Source organism: Eumetopias jubatus, unplaced genomic scaffold (assembly GCF_037043125.1).
Source record: "Eumetopias jubatus isolate StellerSeaLion01/CBP00866 unplaced genomic scaffold, mEumJub1_p1.0 scaffold_1, whole genome shotgun sequence".
Lineage (NCBI taxonomy): Eukaryota > Metazoa > Chordata > Mammalia > Carnivora > Otariidae > Eumetopias > Eumetopias jubatus.
This window is the reverse complement of record NW_028274807.1, coordinates 188,736,654-188,761,187: the sequence shown is the minus strand read 5'-3', so window position 1 is coordinate 188,761,187 and position 24,534 is coordinate 188,736,654. Positions and strand designations below refer to the sequence as shown.

The 24,534-nt window shown below is 39.9% G+C and overlaps 1 protein-coding gene across 2 annotated transcripts in view; it reads left to right on the top strand.

Annotated features, from left to right (window-relative positions):
* PTPRG (protein tyrosine phosphatase receptor type G) overlaps positions 1-24,534 on the top strand; it is a 696,389-nt gene that overhangs the window by 160,050 nt on the left and 511,805 nt on the right. For both annotated transcript variants that reach the window (XM_028110376.2, XM_088021953.1), the window contains exon 2: positions 15,830-15,934. In XM_028110376.2, coding sequence (XP_027966177.1) covers positions 15,830-15,934 — 105 coding nt within the window. The remainder of the gene's footprint in view (positions 1-15,829; positions 15,935-24,534) is intronic.

Below are 24,534 nucleotides of genomic sequence, written 5' to 3'. Positions count from 1 at the left end.
AACTGTGATGTTTCTGCAGTGTTCAGTGCCAAGCCATTAGACCTCCTGATGCATTTATGACTTTATATTTCCATTGCTAAAGCAATGAAGAGACCATTGGACCATATGTCTCTATGAAAGTCCTCCCCCCTACCCCACCTCCAACTGAATTAATAGTCGCTTCAATAGAAGAATGAAAAAAAGAAGTTGAGTTTTTATATTTTGGGGGAATGAAGTAAATAGAAGGAAGAAGGAGGGTTTCGCTAAAGTATTTTAGGTCACATTTTGTCCTTGGCGCAGGAGCAAAAGAGACTAAAGCTGACTCTCACCGTGCTATTGACATCTTTAGAGCAACATGTTTCGGACTTTTTAGGTGGAGCAGATTTATTTTATCCAATATATGCAAAATATCATTTCAACATGTAATTTAAATGAAAAATAATAACGAGATATTTTGCACTCATTTCTTCTTACACAGTGTTGAAATTCTAGTGTATTTTATTCTTACGGCACAGTTCAGAGTAGCTCCATGTGGCTGGTGGCTACTGTATTGGAAACGCTTCTTCTCATCCCCACCATCTCTGTTAAAATGAGAACATATGCCTGCATGGAATATTCTTTTTTTTTCTGTTTTAGAGAGAGTGAATTGTTTTCTCAGCAGTTCATTGGTGTTAGTGTAATGCCTTCCTGTGTAGGCTGTAGTGTTAGAATTCTCTTTGCAAGCCTCATAATAATTTTGAGGAATTGTCACTTTTATTATAGTATTTTTAGTTGCAACTAGAAAGTTTTTAAACTGGGAATTCTTTCAGTGTGAAATCTCTTAAATGGACAATAAAAAAAAATCTCTTAAAAGGACAATAAAAAAAACCATATTGTTTCTTCTGGGACACGGGGTTGGGGCATCTAACTAACGAAGCGGAGTTCCAGAGACAGAGGATGTAAAATTAGATTTTAGATGCGTCCAGGAGAGTACGGGGTTCAGAGGTCACTTTGTATCAGTGTAAAAGGTTCTGTGTTAATGTTTTATGTTTGGGTCTTTGTATTGTTTTCTTAAAAGAACCCACCTGAGTGGCTCATCAGTTAAGCATGGGACTCTTGATTTCTCAGCTCAGGTCTTGATCTCAGGGTTGTGAGCTTGAGCCCCATGTCAGGCTGTGCACTTAGTGCTGAACCTGCTTGAGATGACACCCTCTCCCTCTGCCCCTCCCCTGCTCATGAGCAAGCTTGCACTCTCTCGCTCTCTCCTTTTCTGTCTCTCTTTCTCCCTTCCTCTCTCTAAAATAAATAAATAAATAAATAAATAAATAAATAAATAAATAAATAAATAAAATCTTAAAAAGAACCTAATATGCACTATTCATTTACATGTTGCAGGGCCCAGACTTTATAGGGGAGTCTTAGTTATTTTTCCTGTCTTCTGTGCATTCAGAGTGTCTGGGTTTGAATTCCTTTTGCATGGAGAATGTAATGTGACTTGGGTGAAGTACTTTGCCGTTCTGTGCCTCTGGAAAGGGGAATGCTGGGGGGATTGACCCCTCAAAGTTCTGGCAAGGATTAAATGAGAATCCCACTGAAGACCTTTGACACACTGCCTCTCAGCATATAGTAGTTACTACAGAAATAATAGCTATCTTCAGCACCTTCACTAATTATTTTAATTTTAGAAACTAAAGCAATACAAGGGAAATTTTAGGAATGAATGGATTTCTTTGACATTGAGATAAGGTTTAAAAAAATCCTTCCTTCTTCCTGAAACATATGTTTAAAATCTTTGTTTCTGCCCCAATATCTTTAACCTCATTTCCCCATTCCATCTGCTGTTCTGTCCTGGGATTGAGCATCTCTTCACTTTGGGGAAAAATATTTTAATAAGAATTCTGGTCAGAGCATCTCTATTCAAAGACCCTTCACCCCCCACCTCACAGTGTGAAGGGAAAAGTCCTGAATACATTTCACAGAGTAACTTCTCTCTTTCTGAAACATTGATTCCTGTATAAGCCTCAAATATCATGTATGATTTCTCAAACACCTAAAATCTGCAGCTTTTCTGGTTCCATTGTGTTAAATAACAAAGAATGGATTAACCTGAATGTGGACCTGGCACAAAAGAAAAACAGGAGGTCTCCAGCAGCTTCTAACACCATCCTTTCCTCTCAGTACTCACTCACTGGTTATACAGAGGCGTTATTTAAGAGCAAATGTGTTTAATAAACCTTTGTAAGTAATACTGAAAGGAGTGCTTATTTTCCAGAATTCGCTCAGGATTTCTGTAATCTGCAGTCCTGTGGTTTGGGTACATGTGTTGTACCCGTTTGTTCCAGAGTTTTCTATTGCTTATGCTACATCCTTCTTTTCTTTTTTTAATTTTATTTATTTATTTGACAGAGAGATAGCAAGAGTAGGAACACAAGCAGGGGGAGTGGGAGACGGAGAAGCAGGCCTCCTGCTGAGCAGGACCCTGGGACTCTAGGATCATGACCTGAGCAGAAGGCAGACGCTTCACGACTGAGCCACCCAGGCGCCCCATGCTACATTCAGTTTTGCCTAATAGGAAAGCCTCCAAAGACACAAAATTTCCTTTTGACATCATTATATTTATTTTTTTTTAATTAAAAAGAAACTGCCCCTCTAGTCTCCTTCCCAGCGCCAGTTTGATTGACTGTATTTGCAGAGTCATAAAAGGATTTAAATTCAGAGTTGAAAAGTCTCCTTGCAATTGATTTCATTCAGCTCCTTGTATACAAATAGATATTGAGAGGGGAAAAAAAGCAATATTGAACTGAAACTTTCAATTTTAGAGTTGAGCTTTGTGAAGTCATAAACCTGCTTTTCCATTTGACTCTTCAAATGGATCTTGCGGTATAATTGGTCAGAGTCATAGAAGGCTTTAGAAAAAGCACAACCAAAAAAGAAAAAAGAAACAAACTGTTCTTATTTAATAGCTGCCATTTCTTCACCAGAAAAGGACTTTTGGTTAAATAGCTCCTTTTCCAAAAAAGGGAAAAAATTTCCCCCCATATAATTAGTTTAAGCAACTGCTTTTAAAGCTAGTTAAAGCAGACTGAGAAATGCGTTAGCCGTCTTGATGTGATCTGGTGACAATTTTTATGTGGTTAGAATTTTTAATTAAATCATTTTATTTAAGATTGTACTAGCCCTTTCAAATTATTTTCGTTGAGACTTGCATTGTGTTATTTCAAGTTAATAACTCCTCTTCAAGCAAGCAGAATGCAGGATATTTCTTCTGATGATTTCTTTGTGCAATTGAAGAGAACAAAGCAAACCTCATTCTTGCTGGAAAGGAAGCAAAACTAACACCTAATAAAAATAGAGATAACAAAAATGAACTTGTAGCCCTGGGATATTCTGACCAGCAACATTAAATTCCTTGGATCATTTTTTACCTTTTAAAAAAAAGATTCATTTATTTATTTGAGAGAGAGAGAATGGGGCAGGAAAGGGCAGAGGGAGGGTGAGAATCCTGAAGCTGACTCCCCACTGAGGAGGAGCGAGATGCTGCAGGGCTCAGTCCCAGCACCCTGAGATCATGACCTGAGCTGAAATCAACAGTTTGGCCGCTTAACCAACTGAGACACCCAGATGCCCCATATTTTTTACTTTTGAAATTCAGGGTCCAGTCTAATTGATTAAATCAAATATAGCTGATGGGAGGCCTGGGCCTGTTCTCAGTGTTTTAGGAGGGAGAAGTCATTCTACGGACTTTTAATAACAGAGAGGGGTATGTATATATTTGGTAATCTGTCTCCTGACCAGCCACAAGGCATACTTGTCCCTGAATACATTTTTGTGATTATAGACAATCCTGAACAGTTGCTAAGACAAAAATTTTTGTCATTGTGCAGAGATGAATTACCGTAGATTCAATTTGTTAATTATCCTTTACTTGGGTCACTTTTCCATCGCTCACACCTAACTGGTGGGAGAGAGAGGTTTCTTTTAAGAATTGTTTGGGGAGGCAGAGAGAAGTCAAATTGGATTTAAAGCCGTGCATGTGTCTGTCCATGTTTAACCAGTAATAAAATTGTCCTTAAAAAAAAAATAACCCACCTAAGTTTCTTCTGGAATCTATAGTGATATGCTGTGTACTTCTCCAAGTATACCATAGGGAGGTATTTTTCTTATGTGATATTGAGGGTATAATTTTATGCAGTATATAGCTCCCAAAGAAAATACAGTGATAATGAGCATCTTGCTTTCTTTTCCTCATTTCGTTTGTAAATAGTTGTATCTGGTTTGCTTCTCATTGACTGTTACCTATTTTTTTTGACATGTACTGTATAAGCAATTAATGCTTGATCACATTACTGCAGATCCTAATTTAGATGAAAAGGCAAAGGGAAGTTGTAGAAAATATTAGCAAACTAAAACTAAAAATGAGTTGGGTAGGCTTTTGGCCATGTTGCTGTATATATTAGGCCATTGTTCGCTCTTCAAAACGTTCCCTCCAGGAGCTCAGCCTCCCTGCCCGAAGGTGCAAGTACACAATTGATGAGCGATTTGCCTCACCTCACCGTGGGGATCCGGGAGATGAGGCACTGTTTTTGACTCTTGCCTGCCTCCCTCCAATCTGTTCCCTGCACATCACAGTCACCTTTCCAAAGCGTACATTGATAAAAATGTCCTAAAATTAGATTATGGTAATGATTGCACAGCTCTGTAAATATACTAAAAACTATTACATTTCAGTAAAAGTGCTTTAAGAGAAAGCACATACCAGACCTAATTGGCTGACCCCTTGGAGTCCTTGGGTGCCTTTCCAGGCTCATTTCAAAGTCCATTATGGTCTTGCGGATCTTCCCTTCTTTATCCTCAACCTCCTTTTTCTGCCCCAACCAGCTCACCAGGCTTCCGCCAGGTTGGCCTCTCACGCATACTCTTTCCTGTCACAACATCCTCATACTTGCTGTTCCTCTACTTTGGACTCTGTCCTCCTGTCTTGACAATGCCTTCAGCTAAAATGGCATCTCCTTCCTTGACTACTCTAAGTACATTCCTTTTCTACTTGTATTCTCTATGATTGTACCATGTCTGTTTCATTTAATTTTCATATTTGTTTTGCCATGCATATCAATGATAATTTATATACTTTTGACTGCCCCCTCCCCCCCCCCCCCCCCCCCGCCGTGGACTGGAAGCTCCAAGAGGGCAGGAGCAATGTAGGGTATACACTGTTGAATGTCTTGATGTAGTAGCACCCTACCATGGAGAGAACATGAATACTTGCCTACACCTTACCAAACTCCTGAGAAATTCTCTTCTTAGCCAGAGGAGTGAACAACAACCTAAAACAGATAGTAAGTGTGAAGATGGAGTAGGTAGGTACTTTGCTGACCAAAAGCACAAAGCTCTGGGCAATAGATAGCTACCAGCCACTGAGTATCCAGGCTGGCCAGGATTCAAGTTGTACCTTTAATATGGCCCTAGAAGTCACAGGTTTCTGGGTTTACTAAGCCAGTCAGATCTGTCTCCACCATGATTAGTATCTTGAGCAAAGGAGTGTCATGGTTGGAGTACCCTCTGTTTTTGATCCTCAAGCCCAGTGTTTAGGGCTTGTGCCTACAGTGTGTTTTGCTGAGTATTTTTGTCACTGCACATTTTGCTAGGATTGGTAGATGTGCCATGGTTTGGAAATAGGGGCCCAGTGATATTTAAGACGACAGCTTTCTTTGTCCATTTCTTTTTGTTGTGTAAAAAAAAATACCCATTTCCTTCAATATTTTTCATTCTATATTTCATAGGGACTATGTGTGTATAAATGACTCAACTATATCAAAGACCCAAGTTATGAAGCTTATCCTTTATTTCTCAAGGATAAACATTTATTAGGCAGTCACAATGACAGATTTTAAACAAAAGAAAATATGAATGAAGAGAATTTAGTAATCTGTATCACTTTGTTTCCCTAACTCAAGTTGTAACTTAGTATTTATTTCTGCTTGACTAGAAGTGACTTTCTTTTTTATAGACAAGGACCAATGTTTATATAATTGTAATTGGATCTTCTCCACATCTTGTTAGAAAAAGCACTATATTTTTCTGTTCGTATTATCGGAACATGATTTTATCTTAGACTTGCCAGTAGTGGTGGGAAGAATAGCTTAGACAACTTCTTTCTTTTGAAATTGTTATGTTTTTAGAGGCGCCTGGCTGGCGCAGTCAGAAAAGCATGCAACTCTTGATCTCGGGGTTGTTAGTTCAGGTCCCACAGTGGGCGTAGAGCTTACATTTAAAAAAAAAAAAATAATAAAAATTACTATGTTCTTAGGGACGCCTGGGTGGCTCAGTCAGTTAAGCGTCTGCCTTCGGCTCAGGTCATGATCTCGGGGCCCTGGGATTAAGTCTCCCATCAGGCTCCTTGCTCAGTGGGGAGTCTGCTTCTCCCTCTGCTGCTCCTCCCCCTGCTTGTGCTCTCTCTCTCTCCCTGACAAATAAATAAATAAAATCTTAAAAAAAATAAAAATAAACTTGCCTTTAAAAATATTACTATGTTTTTAGTTTTCTGAGGCCCATGTAGAAGAATTTTTTTTTTCTTTTGAGCAGGTGTAGTAGCTGTTAGCTCACTGATATTTTTATGAGTCCTAAACTTCAATTTTGTGAAAAATAGTTGTAGTACAGTGTTAATTTTGTAGGTTTGAGAGTAATATCTGGTTCAGGGCTTTGTGTTCTTGGGCAAGTTACGTACCTTTTCTGAATAATTGTACCTAAGCCACAAGATTATTATTGGAGGAATTACACAAGCCATTATATTGATGGTACTTTTAGTAGTGTCTGCCTCATAGGCAATAAGCAAGTGAGTTAGTGAGTAACTTCTTATTGGGTGAGGCCATGGGTGGTAAACTCAGATAGCCGTAAGGACTAGATAGGAAATACAAATGATAAAGTAGGACTGCGTGGGCTTATGATTCTTCTCAAAAGAGCTACTTGCTATTCACAGAGCATACTGTTGCAATTAAAGTCCAGATTTCATTAAAAAATACAGATATTGGGGTTCGCTCTTGATTTTCCCATACTGACAAAAACACACAAACACACCCCATACCATACATACACACACACACACACGCACACACGCACACACACACACACCCATACCATACCATACCATATCATACTATACGTATCTGGAGGGATCGATTGATGGCTGTATTCCACGTGGTGGCCACCAGGTTGAAATCTCTGATCTGTATTTGCCAGTTTTGTTGATCATAAAGGATTCAAAGTGATGGCACAGTTGCAAAATCGAAGTACCAGTTTGTGGTACTTGACATCACCACAGCTCCATCTCTGACTAACCCTTGTTTTCTTGATAATCTTACAGAATTGAGAGACTTGATTCTTGGAGAACCAAACATTGTTAGCGTGGATTAGAAGAATTGATTGATTTATTTTATTCTGATGTTACAGAATATTTGAAGCCAGGAGCCCAATTCTGTTTTGGAAGGGTGGCTCTGAGGAAGAGTGAACCGTGGTATTTTTCAGATTTTTTTATGACAAATGTCTAATGAGCCCCTGTATAAATCAGTTTTCTAAGTGTACCTCTTCTTGGACTTGTTGGGAAGCATCTATTTTTATTTCTGAAGTTTTTAAGCTAGGATATAGTTAATAGCAGAGGGATGTCTTTAATTTTTTGACTCTTTTACTCTTGTCTGATCAAAACAGTAGATTCTGTATTTTGTAATCAGTGTTATTTTAGAGTAAAATCACAAAGAGAAGTTCAGTCTTTTGCTTCTCTACCTGACTTGAGCAGTCAATTTTACAAAATTTTTGGTGTTCTTTTTCCCCCTAGGTTACTACATTGCTATGTGATTCCTCTTTGCCTTGAATTGCAATCTGTTTTACTTAAAAAAAAAAAAAAGTTATGGCTCTATATTAGGTCTCTTTATCACTTTAGGTGATGCAAAAAATCTGTATATATTTTTGTAGCTGGGATAATAAGTACATTTGAATATGATAAAATAGGTAATCTCCTGTAATATACTCTATTGTGTTTAAGGTTAGCTCAGTATCACAAACAACTGGAGGGACCATTTATAATGCAACAGTTACAAAGGAATGTACTTCTTGATTCTACTTTTTGGGACACTCACTAAGTATATATTACTACGATTAATTGGAATACAGGCACAAAGGAGATGAGAGGCTGATCAGAATATTTAATTACTTTAACTATGATTTGATACTTTTGCCCATTGTAGGTACAAAAAAGATAAAGATTTATTCATTTTAGACTATTGTGTGGGATTTAATGTTCTTAAGTGCCCTTTAAAATTCAGAGAAAATTATGCTTGTTAGAGATTTTGCCATCCTTGAGGGATCTTTAATTTGTTTGTTGTATGAGCAGTTACAATAGATATAAACAGCTCCCTTAACTGCTTGTCTGCCATTCTGGAAATACGCATTCTGGATGTGAAAATGTGAGTGCCTGTACTTATTTTTAGTGGGCTTATTTTTGGCGGTAACTCTGGCAGAGAATTAGGACTCTTCATATGAGAGCCATTCGTCCATCATCTTAAGTAATTTTCATCCTGGCACTAGGGAACCAGAATGTCTTTCTTTCTTCTGATGTTTTCAATTTTGGTTGGAAGCTGACCAATTCTTCTAGGCTTCTAAGTCCTTTGGAATGACCTAGAACTGGACATACAGTTGAGTGGAAATACCCTCAAGTGTCACTCTCCTATTTTGCTTTGCGTACAAGATGTGTGAGACCATGTTATAGATGGGACTCTAGCCTGGTCTCATCATAAACTTACTCTGGTTTCACCTCTGCCATACAACTACTTTCCCTTGTAGAAGATCATGACATAGCTGGGATCAAGTAGACATTGTTGGTTCCATGTGGTAAGGTGAAAACGGTAATATGAAGGAATGCTGTGGGTGTGTTGAAATGCATAGGGACCGTGTGCCTTTCTTTCTTGGTGGGCATCCCAGACTTCCACTCATTTTCAGATACACAAATGCACGTGTGAATGAATGTACCGCCTTTGTCAAAAAAAAACAAGCCCTTAGTGTCAATTCATTTGCAATTTTGGAAGAAAAATATTTTCCATTATTCCGTAACTACGTTTAGTGTTATCCCATGTAGATTCAATGACCCCTCTCCCCAACAGTAGAGCCCAAGAAAAGATGCTATGTTGAGAATGTTATCTAATGTAGTGTTCAGAGGGGCTGGTCTCTTTGTAAGAAAAATGTTCAGCCTGCATATTAACACAGTAGAGTTCAGACAGCTTGAAACCCTTTCTTTATTTCCCCCAAGTCAAAATTTCTGTGAAACACTGAGAGTCAAGATTACACGGAATCCTCCTGAAGATACAGTTAAGGCAGATGGGATACACATCTGCTTTTATATTCCCAGAATACAAACATTTATTTGTATAAACTATGTCCGGTGGCTCTGGGAAATTAAATCATGCACATAGGAAACAGTTTCGTTGATATCCTCAGTGGTAGGTAACTCTTAGGATATTTTTATAGCAAAAGATTGGGCCTTTGGGTCTGGAAACATTTTTATCTTTTTTTTGCTTCGGGCTGGAAATGAGGTAGGCTCCAGAGAAGTTCTGAGAGGTGGTGGAGTTTATGAAATCTCCCTGATGAAAATACCTGTCACTCATTTTGCTCTCTGCATAGCAACCAACCTGACTTTTAAGCTTCCTCCTGCTGAGCGAGGCGTAAGCATCATTGGCTAGTTAATGCTATTGGTTTTGAAATCTTCACTTTCATCCTGTCAAAATTGAGAGGCTCAAATTCTCCTGGATGATGGGAGTAGCTGGGTGTTAACTTCCTAAACTCATTTTATTATACCATTCAGACTCTGGAAGTCTGCCCTGGTTTGATATTCCTCATGCCCAGGCGTGTTACCTGTGTGTGTCTGTGTGTTGGTGTGTTGGTTAAAGTCACACTGGAGACTACCTCTTTTGAGGTGGAGTCTATAGCATTGTGCACTATTGGACATCCTCTGTGTCTTCTACACTTGTTCCATCACTATGATCCCAGTTCCTTGAAGCATTAGCACAACACTCAAAGCCCTCCTGAGCTTGCTGTTGACAGATGACGTCAGCTCCATTAACCATAGTAAGTTTGGTGCTGTAGAACTTGATAGAGTATATGTTTGCAAGACACTGACTCCTCCCTCTTGTTAGTCACATGATAATCATAGGCAGATTTATACTTACTGTCTATTCCAAAGAATGAAAATACATATTTTCCTAAGCATGCTCCATTTTTAATTGTGTAATTAAGTTGCTGACATAAGCAAGTATGCAATTTCACATTAAGGTAAGGATCCGTAAAGGCATGCATTTGCATAATTTAATTTTCTGCACAGAAGATATTGAAAATCAATAGCATGATTCATAGCCTTACCGTATCATTGCCATGCTGCTGTTGGTTGGCTGTTAGAGTTTAGAAGAGTACAGAGAGTATTAAAATTGATTGAATTTGGTGTGCTGAGTCTGTATCTTTACTTGGGAACCACAGATTGTTTCATTTTGCAAATATCTCCCCCCTGCCAATAAAATATTATGTTACTTAATATACTTAATATACATTTTTTTTGACTGTGGCTCAAATAATTTCTAAAAGTTGTTTTTTAAAAAAATACCTTATTTTATGATTAAAATACATTTGAGGAGGGGACTAAAAATTTTGTTTTGTTTTAAATTATGCAAGTACCATTCATACATGATTATGTTCTTAGGGAAAAAGAAATCACACATTACTGATCCAAATGGAGTAAAAGGGGAAACTAAATGTAGTCATCTTTAATGAATAGTTTATGTGTCTCAAATCTGGTGCCAGGGTGATAAAGTCCTTTGCTTCCCTGTTCATTTCTAAGTTGCCTCCCTAAGCAATTGCTTATGAGGTACTTGGGGATCATTCCTTCCAGCTTCATGTTTTAGATGTTTGCCGTTGTGATGGGTGGGCAGGGACTAGAAAGTGAGACAGTGGGGAGAGGGTCGTGGTTTTGCTTGTGACTTATATAAACACACATATATACATGCATACACTCTTATCCCCAGCACAGACACCATCAGCCTTTATGTTGTTCATGTGTATAAGTATTCATTCACTCATTCACTAATTCACTAATTCACTGGGTATTGAAAACCTACCGTATTCCAGACTCCATCATGGCGGGTAGGTTGAGAAGCTCCTTATCTTCAGGTGGCTTAGAGCCCCTCATAGGCCATGCAGCATGTCCTTCAGAAGCAGAGTTTTTTGTCCATTCTTCACTTGCTGTGTGCACCCCACATCGTACCTCAGTACTTTGGGGGGTGTGATGAAGGCACGGATAACACACCTTCCTTGGCATAGCCCTGCTTTCTGTGTTACTTTTTGTCCGTTGGTCCGTGTCCACCCAAACCACACCTCTTCCTTTTGTCTGGGAGAACTTCCTTTAGACAGTTGTACAGCTCCTTTGAGCCGCTTATGCCACAGTATCCTGCGGATGGATGGCTGGGAACGTAACTGCTCTTTGGGGTGTGGATCCCGTTAGGTTGCAGCGTCAGAGGAGTTCTGATATTTACCTCCCTTGTTTCTTGAATTGGATATATCTTTGTAGGTTTGCTTTTTCCACTGAATGTTTAGTGGGCTTGGGAAGCTGGCCAGTGTGGGACCCCAAAACCCATGACCTCTCTCAAGTCTAGTTAAAGACTGATGGAGATGTAATCTAAGGCCGTGGAGGTTTTTACACTTCCCTGATATAGCTCTGGACTCTGTTGCTTTGCTTTTCCAGCAGCTGCCCACATGAAAGCCACTCCAATGAGAGATGGTGCTGGCAGCCTCTCTTGTTCCCTAGCCCAGTGTTCTCAGAGTTTTTGGAAAATGAAAATGAAAAGCACTGCCTTTTCAGGAAAGAAAGGGGGGCTAGTTGTGGAGATTGTGATTCTAGATAACATCTTTTGTAAAAGGTGTAAGTGAATATCCTTGAGGAGAACTCCATTCCTCCTTTACTTTTGTTTGAACTTTCTATTTCAGTTCAGATTTAGCTAAATTCTGAGGTTGACTCCATATTGGTGTGATTTATATAGCAGGCACTTCATCTCTGTCTGGCTAGCCTTTTCCCACCATTAACTTAGCCTGTCAGGTTCCGGGCTGTGAGGGTGAATTGAGAATGTCAAAGTTGAAGGGGACCTCGGGTTCAGCTCAGCAAGGAAGTTTGCGTTTTTTTTTATCTCTGGCTTTAAAATAGAATTTGTGGTGTTTTTTTTTTTTTTTTTTTTTTTTTTATCTCTGGCTTTAAAATAGAATCACTCATGGGGCGCCTGGGTGGCTCAGTCCCTAAATGTCTGCCTTCGGCTCAGGTCATGGTCCCAGGGTCCTGGGATCGAGCCCCACATCGGGCTCCCCACTCCACGGGAAGCCTGCTTCTCCCTCTCCCACTCCCGCTGCTTGTGTTCCCTCTCTCACTGTGTCTCTCTCTGTCAAATAAATAAATAAAATCTTAAAAAAAATTCTTAAAAAAACAGAATCACCCAAACAACATTTTTTTTTCTTTAAAGTACCTGTATCCTATATCGTGGTCCCACCCCAGGTCACTCGAATCTGAATCTCCAATGGTAGGGTCCAGGGAATAGGTTTTTTTTTGTTTTTGTTTGTCTTGCTTTTGTTTTGTTTTATTTTTAAAGCATCCAGGTTGAGAGTTAGAGCTCTAGTCCAACAATGACCTTTTATGGAGAAATTGATGATCAGGTGTAGAATCTACTCATTTGAAGGTCACCAACAAGGTCACCTTTCGTGTCATTTGGGGGATCTTTTGCATACAAGGGACGAAAAGCAAGTGGTTCCTGTAAATATAAAGCATCCCACAGGATCAGTTTCAAATTACCTCTGTCATGGGCTTAAATTTTGTCAACAGAACTGATGTATAGATTTTGCTTCCCTTGGTGTGGCTACATTTTTGAACTCCTCTGCTGATCTACTTGACCGCCCAACCAGGCTCCTGAGGCTCCTGTCCTAACACTGGCAGGAAGAAAGAAGAATCTCTCTGACTGGCTGATGTCCCCATTGCCAAACAGGTCGTAGGCACCAAGGGCATGGTTTACAATGATTGGCTAGCTTAAGCCAAACAAGGTCCGGCCCCTGGAACTGGCAGGGACGGGCTGACGGGACATGGCTATGCACTGCATGACTTGTGGGTAGGTGAGTGCGGGGTATGATGATTACAGAATCGAAATTTGCAACAAATTTCTACTATATTATTAGGTATTTTTAAAACACTCCATGCCCACTGCTGAGTTAGTTGCTCTGCTCACAGTGTCTTATGTTGTTTTTGTAACAATGCTGTGAAGTTGTTGCTACTTGTAGCACCATTTAACAGGCAAGGAAATTGAGGCTCAGCCATGCACCCTAATGGAAGTCCCATTGCCTTGTTTAAGACAGTGCTTTACTCATTACCTTGATAGAGGAAGGATTGTTTGGGAATAATTATTTAGAGTGAACTAGCTCTGAGAAGCATATTAAACAGATGCATAAAAATGTTTCCTGCATGCACAGACAATAAATAAGCCGAACAATTATTTATGTAGCATGCTTTAGTGGAGGGAAAAAATAGATTAGGAGTGTAGGAGATGGAAAATTTTATTTTTGATCCCTAGAAGCTTAGAATGGTCAACTTCTTAGAGCTCTGCATGGCTCATCTGCAAAATTGTAGGATGGGCTGGATGGTGGATACCTAAACCTTCATTATATTTTAAAAATGACCAATGAGCAAACATAAATGATACCAGATTTACTTTCTAGATATGTGCTTGAATTTTACAAGATTCCTGTTTCCCTGTAAAAGGCCCATGTATCTATGGAGTATCTTTGTTCTTAGTTCAAACATTTTTTCTTTTAAAGCCAGTCTTTGGAGTTGACATGCAAGCATAAAACGCAGATCTTCCTCCACTTATGATGGGGTTACGTCCTCATAAACTCATTGTAAGTTGAAAATATCTTATGGTGAAAATGTATTTAATACACTCAACCTACTGAATGTCATAGTTTAGCCTAACCTGCCTTAACGTGCTCAAAATGCTTACATTAGCCTACGGTTGGGAAAGTCATCTAACAAAGCCTAGTTTATAATACAGTGTTGAGTATCTCATTCATTGAGTTTGTATGGAAAGTGAAAAACAGAATGGCTGTATGCATGCAGATGGTTCTAAGTGTGTTGGTTGTTAAGCCTTGTGATCGTGGGGCTGACTGGGAGCTGGGGCCTCTGCTGCCCAGCATCACGAGAGAGGATCTTACTCTACATATTGCCAGCCCCGGGAAAAGATCCAAATCCAAATTCAAGGTTCCATCCTGCTGAATTTGTATCACTTTATTTTTTTTTTTTTAAAGATTTTATTTACTTATTTGACAGAGAGAGGGGGTAGCAAGCATGCATGAGCGGGGCGGGGTGGGGTTGGGGAAGCAAGGGCAGAGGGAGAAGCAGACTGCCTGCTGAACAAGGAGTCTGATGCTGGACTCGATCCCAAGACCCTGGGATCATGACCTGAGCCGAAGGCAGGTGCTTAACCGACTGAACCACTCAGGCACCCAGAATGCGTATCATGTTTGCGCCACTATAAAGTTGAGAAATTGCTAGGTCAGTCCATCATAAGTTGGGGACTGTCTGTACTTTACACGTTTCCTAATTTGCCATCATGGTGACATCATTATCATTACTTGGACTAATTCAGAATAGAGAATGTACTGTTTTCCTGGTGCCATCTTAATCTTAAATTGAATCTACAGCTCCCCTAACCATTTTCCCCTGCTTTTTAAAAGAACACTTGATTTTGTTTGGGTGCATTTAAATATTAACATAGACATCTGGGATGTATTGTTTGAAGTGTAATTCCATTTCATTTTGGATTCTGGGCACCTGTGGTATTTGTCTTCTTACAAGTCAGTGCATTCGGGTGTGGGCTCACAAGAAAAGAAATTTACATTCATGAATTGGCTGGGAGGGGAGGATTTTGAACACTGTAGCAGGCGGATGGAAGCTCTCTATAATGGCGGCGAAGATTGGATTCATTATGAGGTTTCAAAAAATACATCATTAGCGTTTCTTTTCTGAGCATCGTTGGCCTTGTGGGTTTCATATCTTCAGGTGTAACAGGTGACTCTTTGGGCTCCAAAGGATATGGAGGACTGGTACTCACCATGGGATGTCTCCCAGGCCTTAGACCATGATGTGTTTGGATGGCAGAGGCCCTTGCTTTGATGTAGGCGTGCTTGTGTTCGGTTGCCTGATGTGCTGCATGCTTACCTGTGTCACCTGGAGCCAGTCACTTAGTGTCTCTGAGCCTTAATTCCTCCATCTGTAAAAGAGATGGAATGACCCCTTGCTCTATGAGGATCATATAAGGCTCAGAGGCCTTTTGCAGCTAGGACATAGGCTTATACATGTAGTCGGAACAAAGACCTCAGGTTCCAAGTCTTCCACTACTAGTTGTATGACCTTGGGCAAGTTAAAGGTACTTAACTTCTCTAAGGTTCGATTTGCTTATCTATAGAATGGTCTTGTTATTGGGACCACTGGGTCTATTGCCTGGTTGTGTTCTGCAGATTATGTAAGATACTATATATATATATATAGAGAGAGAGAGAGAGAGAGAGAGAGAGAGCTTAGTGCCCCGTGCTTGGTGGCCCAAAGATTCATTGTAAGCTACTATTAGTATTAATATTAATCCTGGTCGTCTCGCTAGGTTATCCCATAGCTGTTTTTCTGTACAATCAGGAGGGTCTCTTCCGTTATCCCTGAGGTCTGTGCTTCTGGGAAGTCGCCGGTGGTGTGTTGGACACCCTTTCCCTGTCCAGTGGAGTGAAGACTTTTACTCATCGTGTTCTCCCTCTCTTCCAGCCTTGACGGAAGGCTACGTTGGGGCCCTGCATGAGAACAGACACGGCAGCTCAGCGCAGATCCGCAGGCGCAAGGCTTCAGGCGACCCGTACTGGGCCTACTCAGGTGAGTGGATGGGGTCCGGCCAGACTCACACCGGTCAGTGACCATCCCGTTGAGCTCACTGGAAAGTTCTCTTTGAATCGCTTTCACGCCAAACCTGTTTGTTCAGACCTTTTTTAGTTTCCTAAACTTTGTTGAGTTGAAACACTCAAGCCTGTTTTTCCTCAAGGTTCTAAGTACCTTAATTTCTCTCTCCCACCTGTTTTCTCAACCTGCTTTCCCCCCTCAGTTTGCATTTATTTCTGAACTTTACTTGTTAATGAGTGATTGTACCAAACTTGTCATTTCCCCGAAGACCCAGCCTTTTCTTCTCTGTCTTTTCAGTAGCTGCAATATCAGAAAGCAGAAAATAGAGGGCTAGTCTTGAGCTGCTAAATGTCTGCTAAATATTACAAAGCGTCACATATCAAAATGATCTGTTATACTTTAATCTAAAAAAAATGCAACTTTATTTTCAAATCAGATCTTGTTAGTTGAATGTATTTCAGCCCTCTATGGTATTCTGCAGTTCTTTTCATTTTTGCTTTTAAACTTTTAGCCTTCTAGCCAGTGAAGACCGAGAGCATTGTTAAAGCTATGTTGAATATTACATTGCAAATAATTTTCTTACGTTCTAAGGGGGGGAAAATGAAGACCCACAAGAATATACAGATGTTTCTGGATTATGTTCCCAACAACTACGAAAAATATGATAGGTGGATTATTATTTCTAAAAGAGATTTTGATGCTCCAAAATATATGGAAAATGTAGCTAATTGAGGAGCAATGGTTGAGGAAGATAGATCACTTTGGAAATTACTTCGGCACTAAATAATTCAAGTTATTTGTCTGAAAAGGCTTGAAGGCACGTGGTATTAGTATTAATAATAAATCTGTGTTTATGCAATGTCATTGCGTATAGAATTGAGAGGCATTATTTTCATAATGATGCTCTGGTTTTAAATCCTGAATTTCCACCTGCAAATCTTGTTAAGTTTATGTCAGTATAAAATTTATAGGCTTGATCTTTAATTATGCCTTATCTATTGGCTTTTTGCATCCTTTTGTCTATTGATAAATCTCCTGCCCCTACAGGGAGAATAGCCTATCTGTTTTGTTTTGCAAGGAACAGATAGTGATTCTGAAGTCTTCCATCACACCCAACTCCTTGTGATTAGAATTATCTAATTAGAGGCTTTTTGTCACCATTTCTGATAAATGAAGGGAATTGTGAGATGAAGGCCAAAATTACATATATATATAGCTTCTTGCCAAGAAACCGAAAGAAAATTTATCATTTTGTTCTTGTGGCTCTGATATCAGTTAGGAAGAGGCATAAAGTGGCCTGCTATTTACAGTTCATCAATTTAGAATAACAATGCTGTTAGTCAGGAAATTGGAAGTTATATCCCATCAGCATCTCCAGTTGCAAATGGCAGTGAAGAAATGAAAGTGCTAAAACTTTCCCCATTACTCAGTTAAGAATGGACATAAGTGGTGCAGTCTTTGGAATGAAGCAATTGTTGATATCCTTAACTCTAGTGGACTTAATGAGTCTCCATTTTGCATTTCTGGAATGCATTTGGGAACCGCTTCTATAGGTGGAAGGGCTAAGAGTTTGGCTGCAGACTTTGGCACCCCTTTTCTGTAAAAAAGCCAGACAGTAAATATCTTAGGCTTTGTAGGGTGTGGGGTTTCTCTTGCCACTACTCAACTTTGCCAGTATGTGCAAAGGCGGCCATCGATAATGCTAGATGATCTGGCTGGGTTTCCATAAAAATGTATTTATGAACACTGAAATTTGAATTGTATATAATTTTCATGTGTCAGAAAATACTATATTTCTTTTTCCTCAATCATTTAAAAATACAGAAACCATTCTTACTTAGGCTATATTAAAACAGGTCGCAGGTTGGATAGGGTACACAGGCTATAGTTTGTCAACCTCTCTCCTGTTTGATTTTTTTTTTCTGGGTGGGATGGGACAGTCATATGAGGAATCCCCCAGAAGGGTATAGACTGGTTTGGAAGAACCGGTGAAGTCACTTGCTTAAGAGCGAAATGGAGAAAATAAAGCGTCAAAGGAGAAGAAAAGAATGACAGGTATCCATTGATACCTTATGCTTTCAGCAGTTGTTCCTGAAAATTCTGCAGGATCAGTGGTCGCTTCACACCAATATGGTGGAATAGTGATTCTTGTGTCAACAAGGCTTGGGTCCATCAGAGACACTCCTTAGCATTGGGCCAATAGACAAAGAGCAGGAAGGAGTTGTTACCTGTCACTTTTGATGTTTCAGACCCAGGCCTTGAAACCACAGCAGACCAGAGGTCGGCTCTTAGCTGCAGGTACATAGACCTCTAGGCATAAATGCTGCTTGAAAAGTGGGGCGGCCAAAAGAAAAGCTCGTTGTTTGTAGAGGGAATTGTTTTTAAATTCAGCTAAAGTGAACCAGGCCATTTCTGAAAAGATGGGTTTAATCGTCCAGATTTTAATTTCATGCCTCTAATTCACAGATTTGTCTTAGTTCCTCCTAAGGTCATATTGGTGCTTTGGGGGTATGGTGTGTGAGAGTATGAATTTTTTTTTAATTTTTTTTTTTTAAAGATTTTATTTATTTATTCATGAGAGACAGAGGGGGAGAGAGAGAGAGAAGCAGAGGGAGAAGCAGGCTCCCAAGGAGCAGGGAGCCCGATGCGGAACTCGATCCCAGGACCCTGGGATCATGGCCTGAGCCGAAGGCAGACGCTTAACCATCTGAGCCACCCAGGCGCCCGAGAGGATGAATTTTGAAGTCATATGGGCTGTGGCTCAAATACAAGTTTTATCTTGTAACATCTTTAGGATGTTGGGAGGACATTTAATTCCTTGGAGATTCAGTCTCTCCGTCTTTGAGATGGGGATAATTAGCAGCACTTCCCTCATAGTGTTGTTTTGGGGATGAAATGAGATGATATGTGTGAAAAATGTACCATAGGCTCTTGCATCAAGTATCTAATATTCCTGCTGTTTTAGACATTATTAATACTTTCGGGGCTGTTGATGTTGTTACTGGGATTGTCGGTGGGTAACTGTGATGAACAGTGGGTGGGCACTAGGTTATCCTGAGAGCTAAGTAAACTGAATTTTGTCACTTACGATTCATAAGAACTCCCCATTTGGTATTTGGGAATGAGGGTTTAAACAAACTATCCTCAAGTTCAGGACTTGGCAAATTATACAAACCACTGCTGTTTTTGTGAATAAAGTTTTATTGAAACACAGCCATGCCCATTCCTTTGGCTATTGTCTATGGCTGCTTTTGTGCTGGGGTTGAGTAGTTGCTACAGACTGTTTGACCAAAAAGCCTAGAATATTTTTATCTGGCTCTTTAGAGAAAAGGTTTACCAGTTCTTGCTCACATTGAGATCGCTTGGGTTTTTGAGCAGATGTTAGCCTGACTCAGAACTGTTCAGAGATTTGGAAAATGTCTTTTTTTTTTTTTTTTTTACCCTCCCTTGCATTTTATCTTGAGCTGGAATGTCCTCCAAGTCTCCTAGTTAGCATTCAGAGTGAGTCGGGTGATCCTGCTTTTTGGAAAGGACTTGGGAGGAACAAAGATATGAGTGCAGTGGGATGTGCTTCAGGAGATGGATCAGGGAGGTGGGTGCTTGTTGGCGGTTCTGGGGCCCCTTGCCCCTTGGTGACTGTGTGTCCTGCTCATTAGGTTGCCTTTTTGTGGGTGGGGTTTGGTGCCTGATGCTGACCCAGTTACCCCACTGGCATTCCCCCCAGTCAGTTGAGGAGAGTTGCAGAAGTTTTCGAGCTGTGGATAGCTTGTCTTTAGGAGATTGTCACGATAGTAGTTCATTAATATTAGTGTAACTTTTACATTAGGACTAACCATGTTATTTCAACTTGTCTGTATCACTTTGAATAATGCACACATCCTCATTATATTTGAGATGCTAAAACCTTGACTTCTGTAGGCTTATTAGACAATGCCGTTGTGAACACCTACAGCTTTAGCACTGAGGACTGTTTATCGAGGAGCCTGGAAATATGTGCTGTGGTCCCATTGGGATCACCTGAAGATTGGTTATCTCTCTGGTTCTTAATTTTGTCTACTGTAAAAAAGGGGGTCATAATATCTGAATTCAATATGAAAGCATCATGCATAAGAGACATGAAGTGGAACATAAATTTAAGATACTATTATCGGTAACTCTCAGTAATAGCTTTGTAAGTTCAAGATTGCTGTATGTCTTTGGGTTTATTTTCCTTATTCCAAGACAGGGGAAAAAAGGGGAAAGACCTCTTTATACATACATAATTCATACAGAATTATACTGGGAAAAAAACCCCAATACATTGAATAAGAGTTTCTCACTGGAAATACTAAAACAGTTTTTCTGTTACTTTTATTTGACTAAGACACGGGTATTTTTCTGTGTTACTTGAAGTGATGACAGCTCATGAATTTCGGAATTTGCCCAGAACGTCTGTAATTATTACACAAAAAGTAACAAGTGCTAGGTAGGTCATTGTTGCTGGAAAGGGAAATGAGAAACAAATCTCGAGCAAGTTCAGGGGGAAACTGGAGGCATTTTTATAAAGCTATCTGTTTCTTCTCCTCCCCCTCAGAGACTTGGAGAAAAAAAATAGGTTGTGGTTTCTCCTCCCATCCTTTTTTTACTTCCCGCATTTGGTTTTCTGCATTTCGAATAATCAATGTCTCATGTTCCTTCCATATAGAAAGATTCTATGAATCAGTACAAGGGGGACAATTCTCATTGTTAGAGGAATCCAACATTGGGACATGTAATGACCAAAATTCCCTGTAAGAAGTGTCTGGTGTTGTGCTGAGGAGAGGCCAAGCAGGATTGTTCTAAGAGGCACTCCAGCTGTGGTCAGGACATTGTAGGAACAGACATCCAAGGTCCCTTTTAATTGCCCCGGGCTTGATGACTTGCTCAGCTGTAAAATGGAGGTAAAGAGAAGGACATGCCTTGCTGGATGGCTTTGAGGATTAGAGGTAACTTATCTACGCACCTGGTGGAATTCTTGGCCTCCGCTCTGGAGTGGAATACTTATTACCCATCTGGCTCTTAATTATATGCCACCCCACTACATTATTCATATAAACATCTTGTTTTATAATGCGCGTGTATGTGTGTTTGTGGTGCATGTAGGTGTTAAGTTTCATTTTCTCCAGCTACGTGTCCAGTGCTTGAGGGCAAGGATTATAGTTTATAATTCCTTGTTTTTTTTTTTTTCCCTGCTGTGTGTCAGAGTATCTCATTTTGTGCATATTTAGTGCATATTTTTCAAGTGGGTGAATGGATGTACCGATAAATGAATTCGTGTCAGAGTCTTGGCTTGAGAACACACTCGGGGGATCCTGCCATGAAATTTAGATAAAGCAGTGGGTGATTTACAAAAGGTTTCACCACTGGATCCTTTTAAGTAATCAGCTCCCCTGGTGAACTTAAGATATAATTAAATTCCTAAAATATCATTTCCATGCTTATTTTTAATCATGTCTATAAAAAGAGTAAAGCAAAATATACGTGCCTGCAGAAGTCTGCCTTTGTCCTGAGAACAATGGAAGCCACTGTAGAACCTCCGAGTTTGATATTAATATTGCATTATTTGCTCTTCTCCTAATGCCTTCTGTGAAGTTTCTTAAGGGAATCATTTCCCTGGAGACACTGCATTTGCAGTAAAGAGCTTCTGATCCAACGGAACCATACTGTTGGGGAGGCATCAGTCTTGAGATTCATCCTTCCAAGTCCCAGCTCAAAGTTACCTCCATGTTGATGCCTAGCCTGACCCCTCTCTCCCTTATCAGTCTCCCTTTATTTTTTTTATAATTAATTTATCTCTTCTCTATAATTCCCTATGACTCTCTTTATTGTTGTAAGTAAAAGATTTTTTCATTGAACACACTTACTAATTGCTTACTGTATGCCAGGTGTTGTACTATAATGGGAGGGGTCAGAGAAGCTCCCAGAATTGCTGCTGCCAGATCCCAGCCATCGAAGATGGGCAGGTGTTTGCCAGGATGTGCAGACGCCTTGAGCCGTGAAATGGCCTGGCAGTGACTGGGGAGCTCAAAGGAGCTTAGTAAGTATAGAGCATATGGCAGGGTGGACAAAGTTGAGGGAATAATGCAGCGTGTTGGACCATGAAGGGTCTTCACAGTATTCTACTAGTGACCTAGAACATCTATCTGAGGGTTATAGGAAGGCATTTCAGGGTTTCATGGTGGAAATGGACTCAGTTGGTTTTATATTTGAATAAGACACCTCGGGTTGTAGGGTTAAGGATTGGTCAGCGGGGGAAGAAGGCAGGATGAAAAATGATGAAGTTGTGTCATCAGAGATTTGAGAGATAAAAGGAGAGAGTTCATGGGAATTCTTACTATTAGTATGTGGAAGGGAACGTAAAATAGTCTAGGATGATCCTGGGGATGATTGAGGATGGCACTGCATTTAATTTAAAACGAGTAAAGAAGAGTGGTGGGTTGGTTGTGAAGGTAAACATTTTGGACTTGAACCTATTAAGATACAGTATAGAGTTTTGTCCATATTTCTTATACTCTTAAACTTTCTCCTTGAACAGAACCTTTGTCTGTAATTACTCTTGATATTTCCCTATTCTTTCTTAAATGTTTTGGAATAGGAGGGCCTCAAGGTAGGGAACACATTGTAGAACAAACTGTTTCTTCCTATAGGTACTCTTTTTTTCTTTTACACATGATTTGTGATTACAGGGATAGATAGGGTGAGAAAAAACACATATGGTCACACACTAATCAGGACTTTATGTATAAAAGAGAAAAATGTGTTGCCATATGCTTAAGATACCTTGAGCATTTTTCAATACTTGGCCGAGTTTGGCTTCCCCCCGCCCCTACCAGTTTGAAAGAAACTGTTCTCATATCTTAGAGATGCCTTCTTTTTCTTTTTTTTTTAAACTTTCTTCTCATCTTTGCCACCTGAGTTCTGAAGGTTTTTGGCATCTTCTCTCTGAAGATGGTTTCACAAGTGTTTGCAAAAGTTAATGGATGCTATCGTATGCTATGAGAGGGCATCAATAAATTCCTTAGGGTCCTCGTGACCCTTGGAAAAGCATCTTAGGAAGATGAAGTATTGTTCAATGCTGAATTGGTATCAAGTAGCATAGATCTGTGATGACCGTTTCAATTGTTGCTCTTATGGGACATTTCAAATGCGGCTAACAGGAAGCCTGAGAGTTGGGTTTTAAATGGACTCTGAAGGTAGCAGGTTGGTGGAGTCTTTTGGGAGGGCTCTTTGGCAATATCTGTGAAAATGTTAAATATTGATAGTCTTTGATCCAGCACTTCTGTTTTTGGGACTTTGTCTTTTAGAAACACTTGTGCACATCCCCAGCATGACATTGTGTTTAACAGCCTAAGTCACCGTAAGTAGGGAGTTGGGGGAATTGTAGTATGTCCTTATAATGAAAGTCATACTCCACATCCACCAAAATGAGATAGGTATAAGATACATTAAAATAATGTGGTGAGGGGTGGCTGGGTGGCTCAGTCATTAAGCGTCTGCCTTCGGCTCAGGTCATGATCCCAGGGTCCTGGGATCAAGCCCCGTGTCTGGCTCCCTGCTGAGCGGGGAACCTGCTTCTCCCTCTCCCCCTGCTTGTGTTCCCTCTCTCACTGTGTCTGTCTCTGTCAAGTAAATAAATAAATAAAATCTTTAAAATAAAATAAAATAATGTGGTGAATAGGGTCCTATTAATGAATAGAGCTGAGAGGTCTGGAGACTGTACGCAGACATTAATTGTGATTATTATTGAGAAATGAGGGATTCTGCCTCTTTTACATTTGTATCTATAATACTTTAATATCTTACAGAATTGTATCTAGAACATTTAAATTTCTTATACCAGTGCATTCATAATATTTCCTAAAGTAACCGTTTATTGCAGAATAGATGGCTGGATTGTATTAAATTTAGGCAGTTTCCTTTGAAGCAGTTTTGAGGAGAGAGGAAGAAAGGAAAAACTAAAAGGGAAGCCAGAAGGGAAGCAAAAGTCCCTTTGTCTCTTTAATTGGCTGTATCCAAATTTTTTAGGTGAAACATTTCCCTGGCATTTCAAATATTATAAAATGCTGATACGAACGATGCAGAAATTAATGAACTGATACTGACTCAGTTTGAAAATGGACATCAAGATTTATTGAACAAAGCAGTAAATATTGACCCAGGCAGAGATAAGGTCAATATTTGCTTTGATACAACATAAATCTCAACATTCAATAATCTATAAATTTAGTGTCTATAGAAGGCATCCAGAGTTACTATAATTTTTTCATATCTGTGATGGGTCAAAGTCAAATATCTTTTTTCCTGGTTTCAAATTTGAAAGGATGATGTTCTCTCCTTTGAAACTAGCTCGTTGGGGGCAGGGGTGGGGGGGGAGTGTGGGTTAGTGGAAGGACATCATTTATTTATTTATTTTTTAAAGATTTATTTATTTATTTATTTGACAGAGAGGGACACAGCGAGAGAGGGAACACAAGCAGGGGGAGTGGGAGAGGGAGAAGCAGGCTTCCCGCCGAGCAGGGAGCCCGATGCGGGGCTCGATCCCAGGACCCCGGGATCAT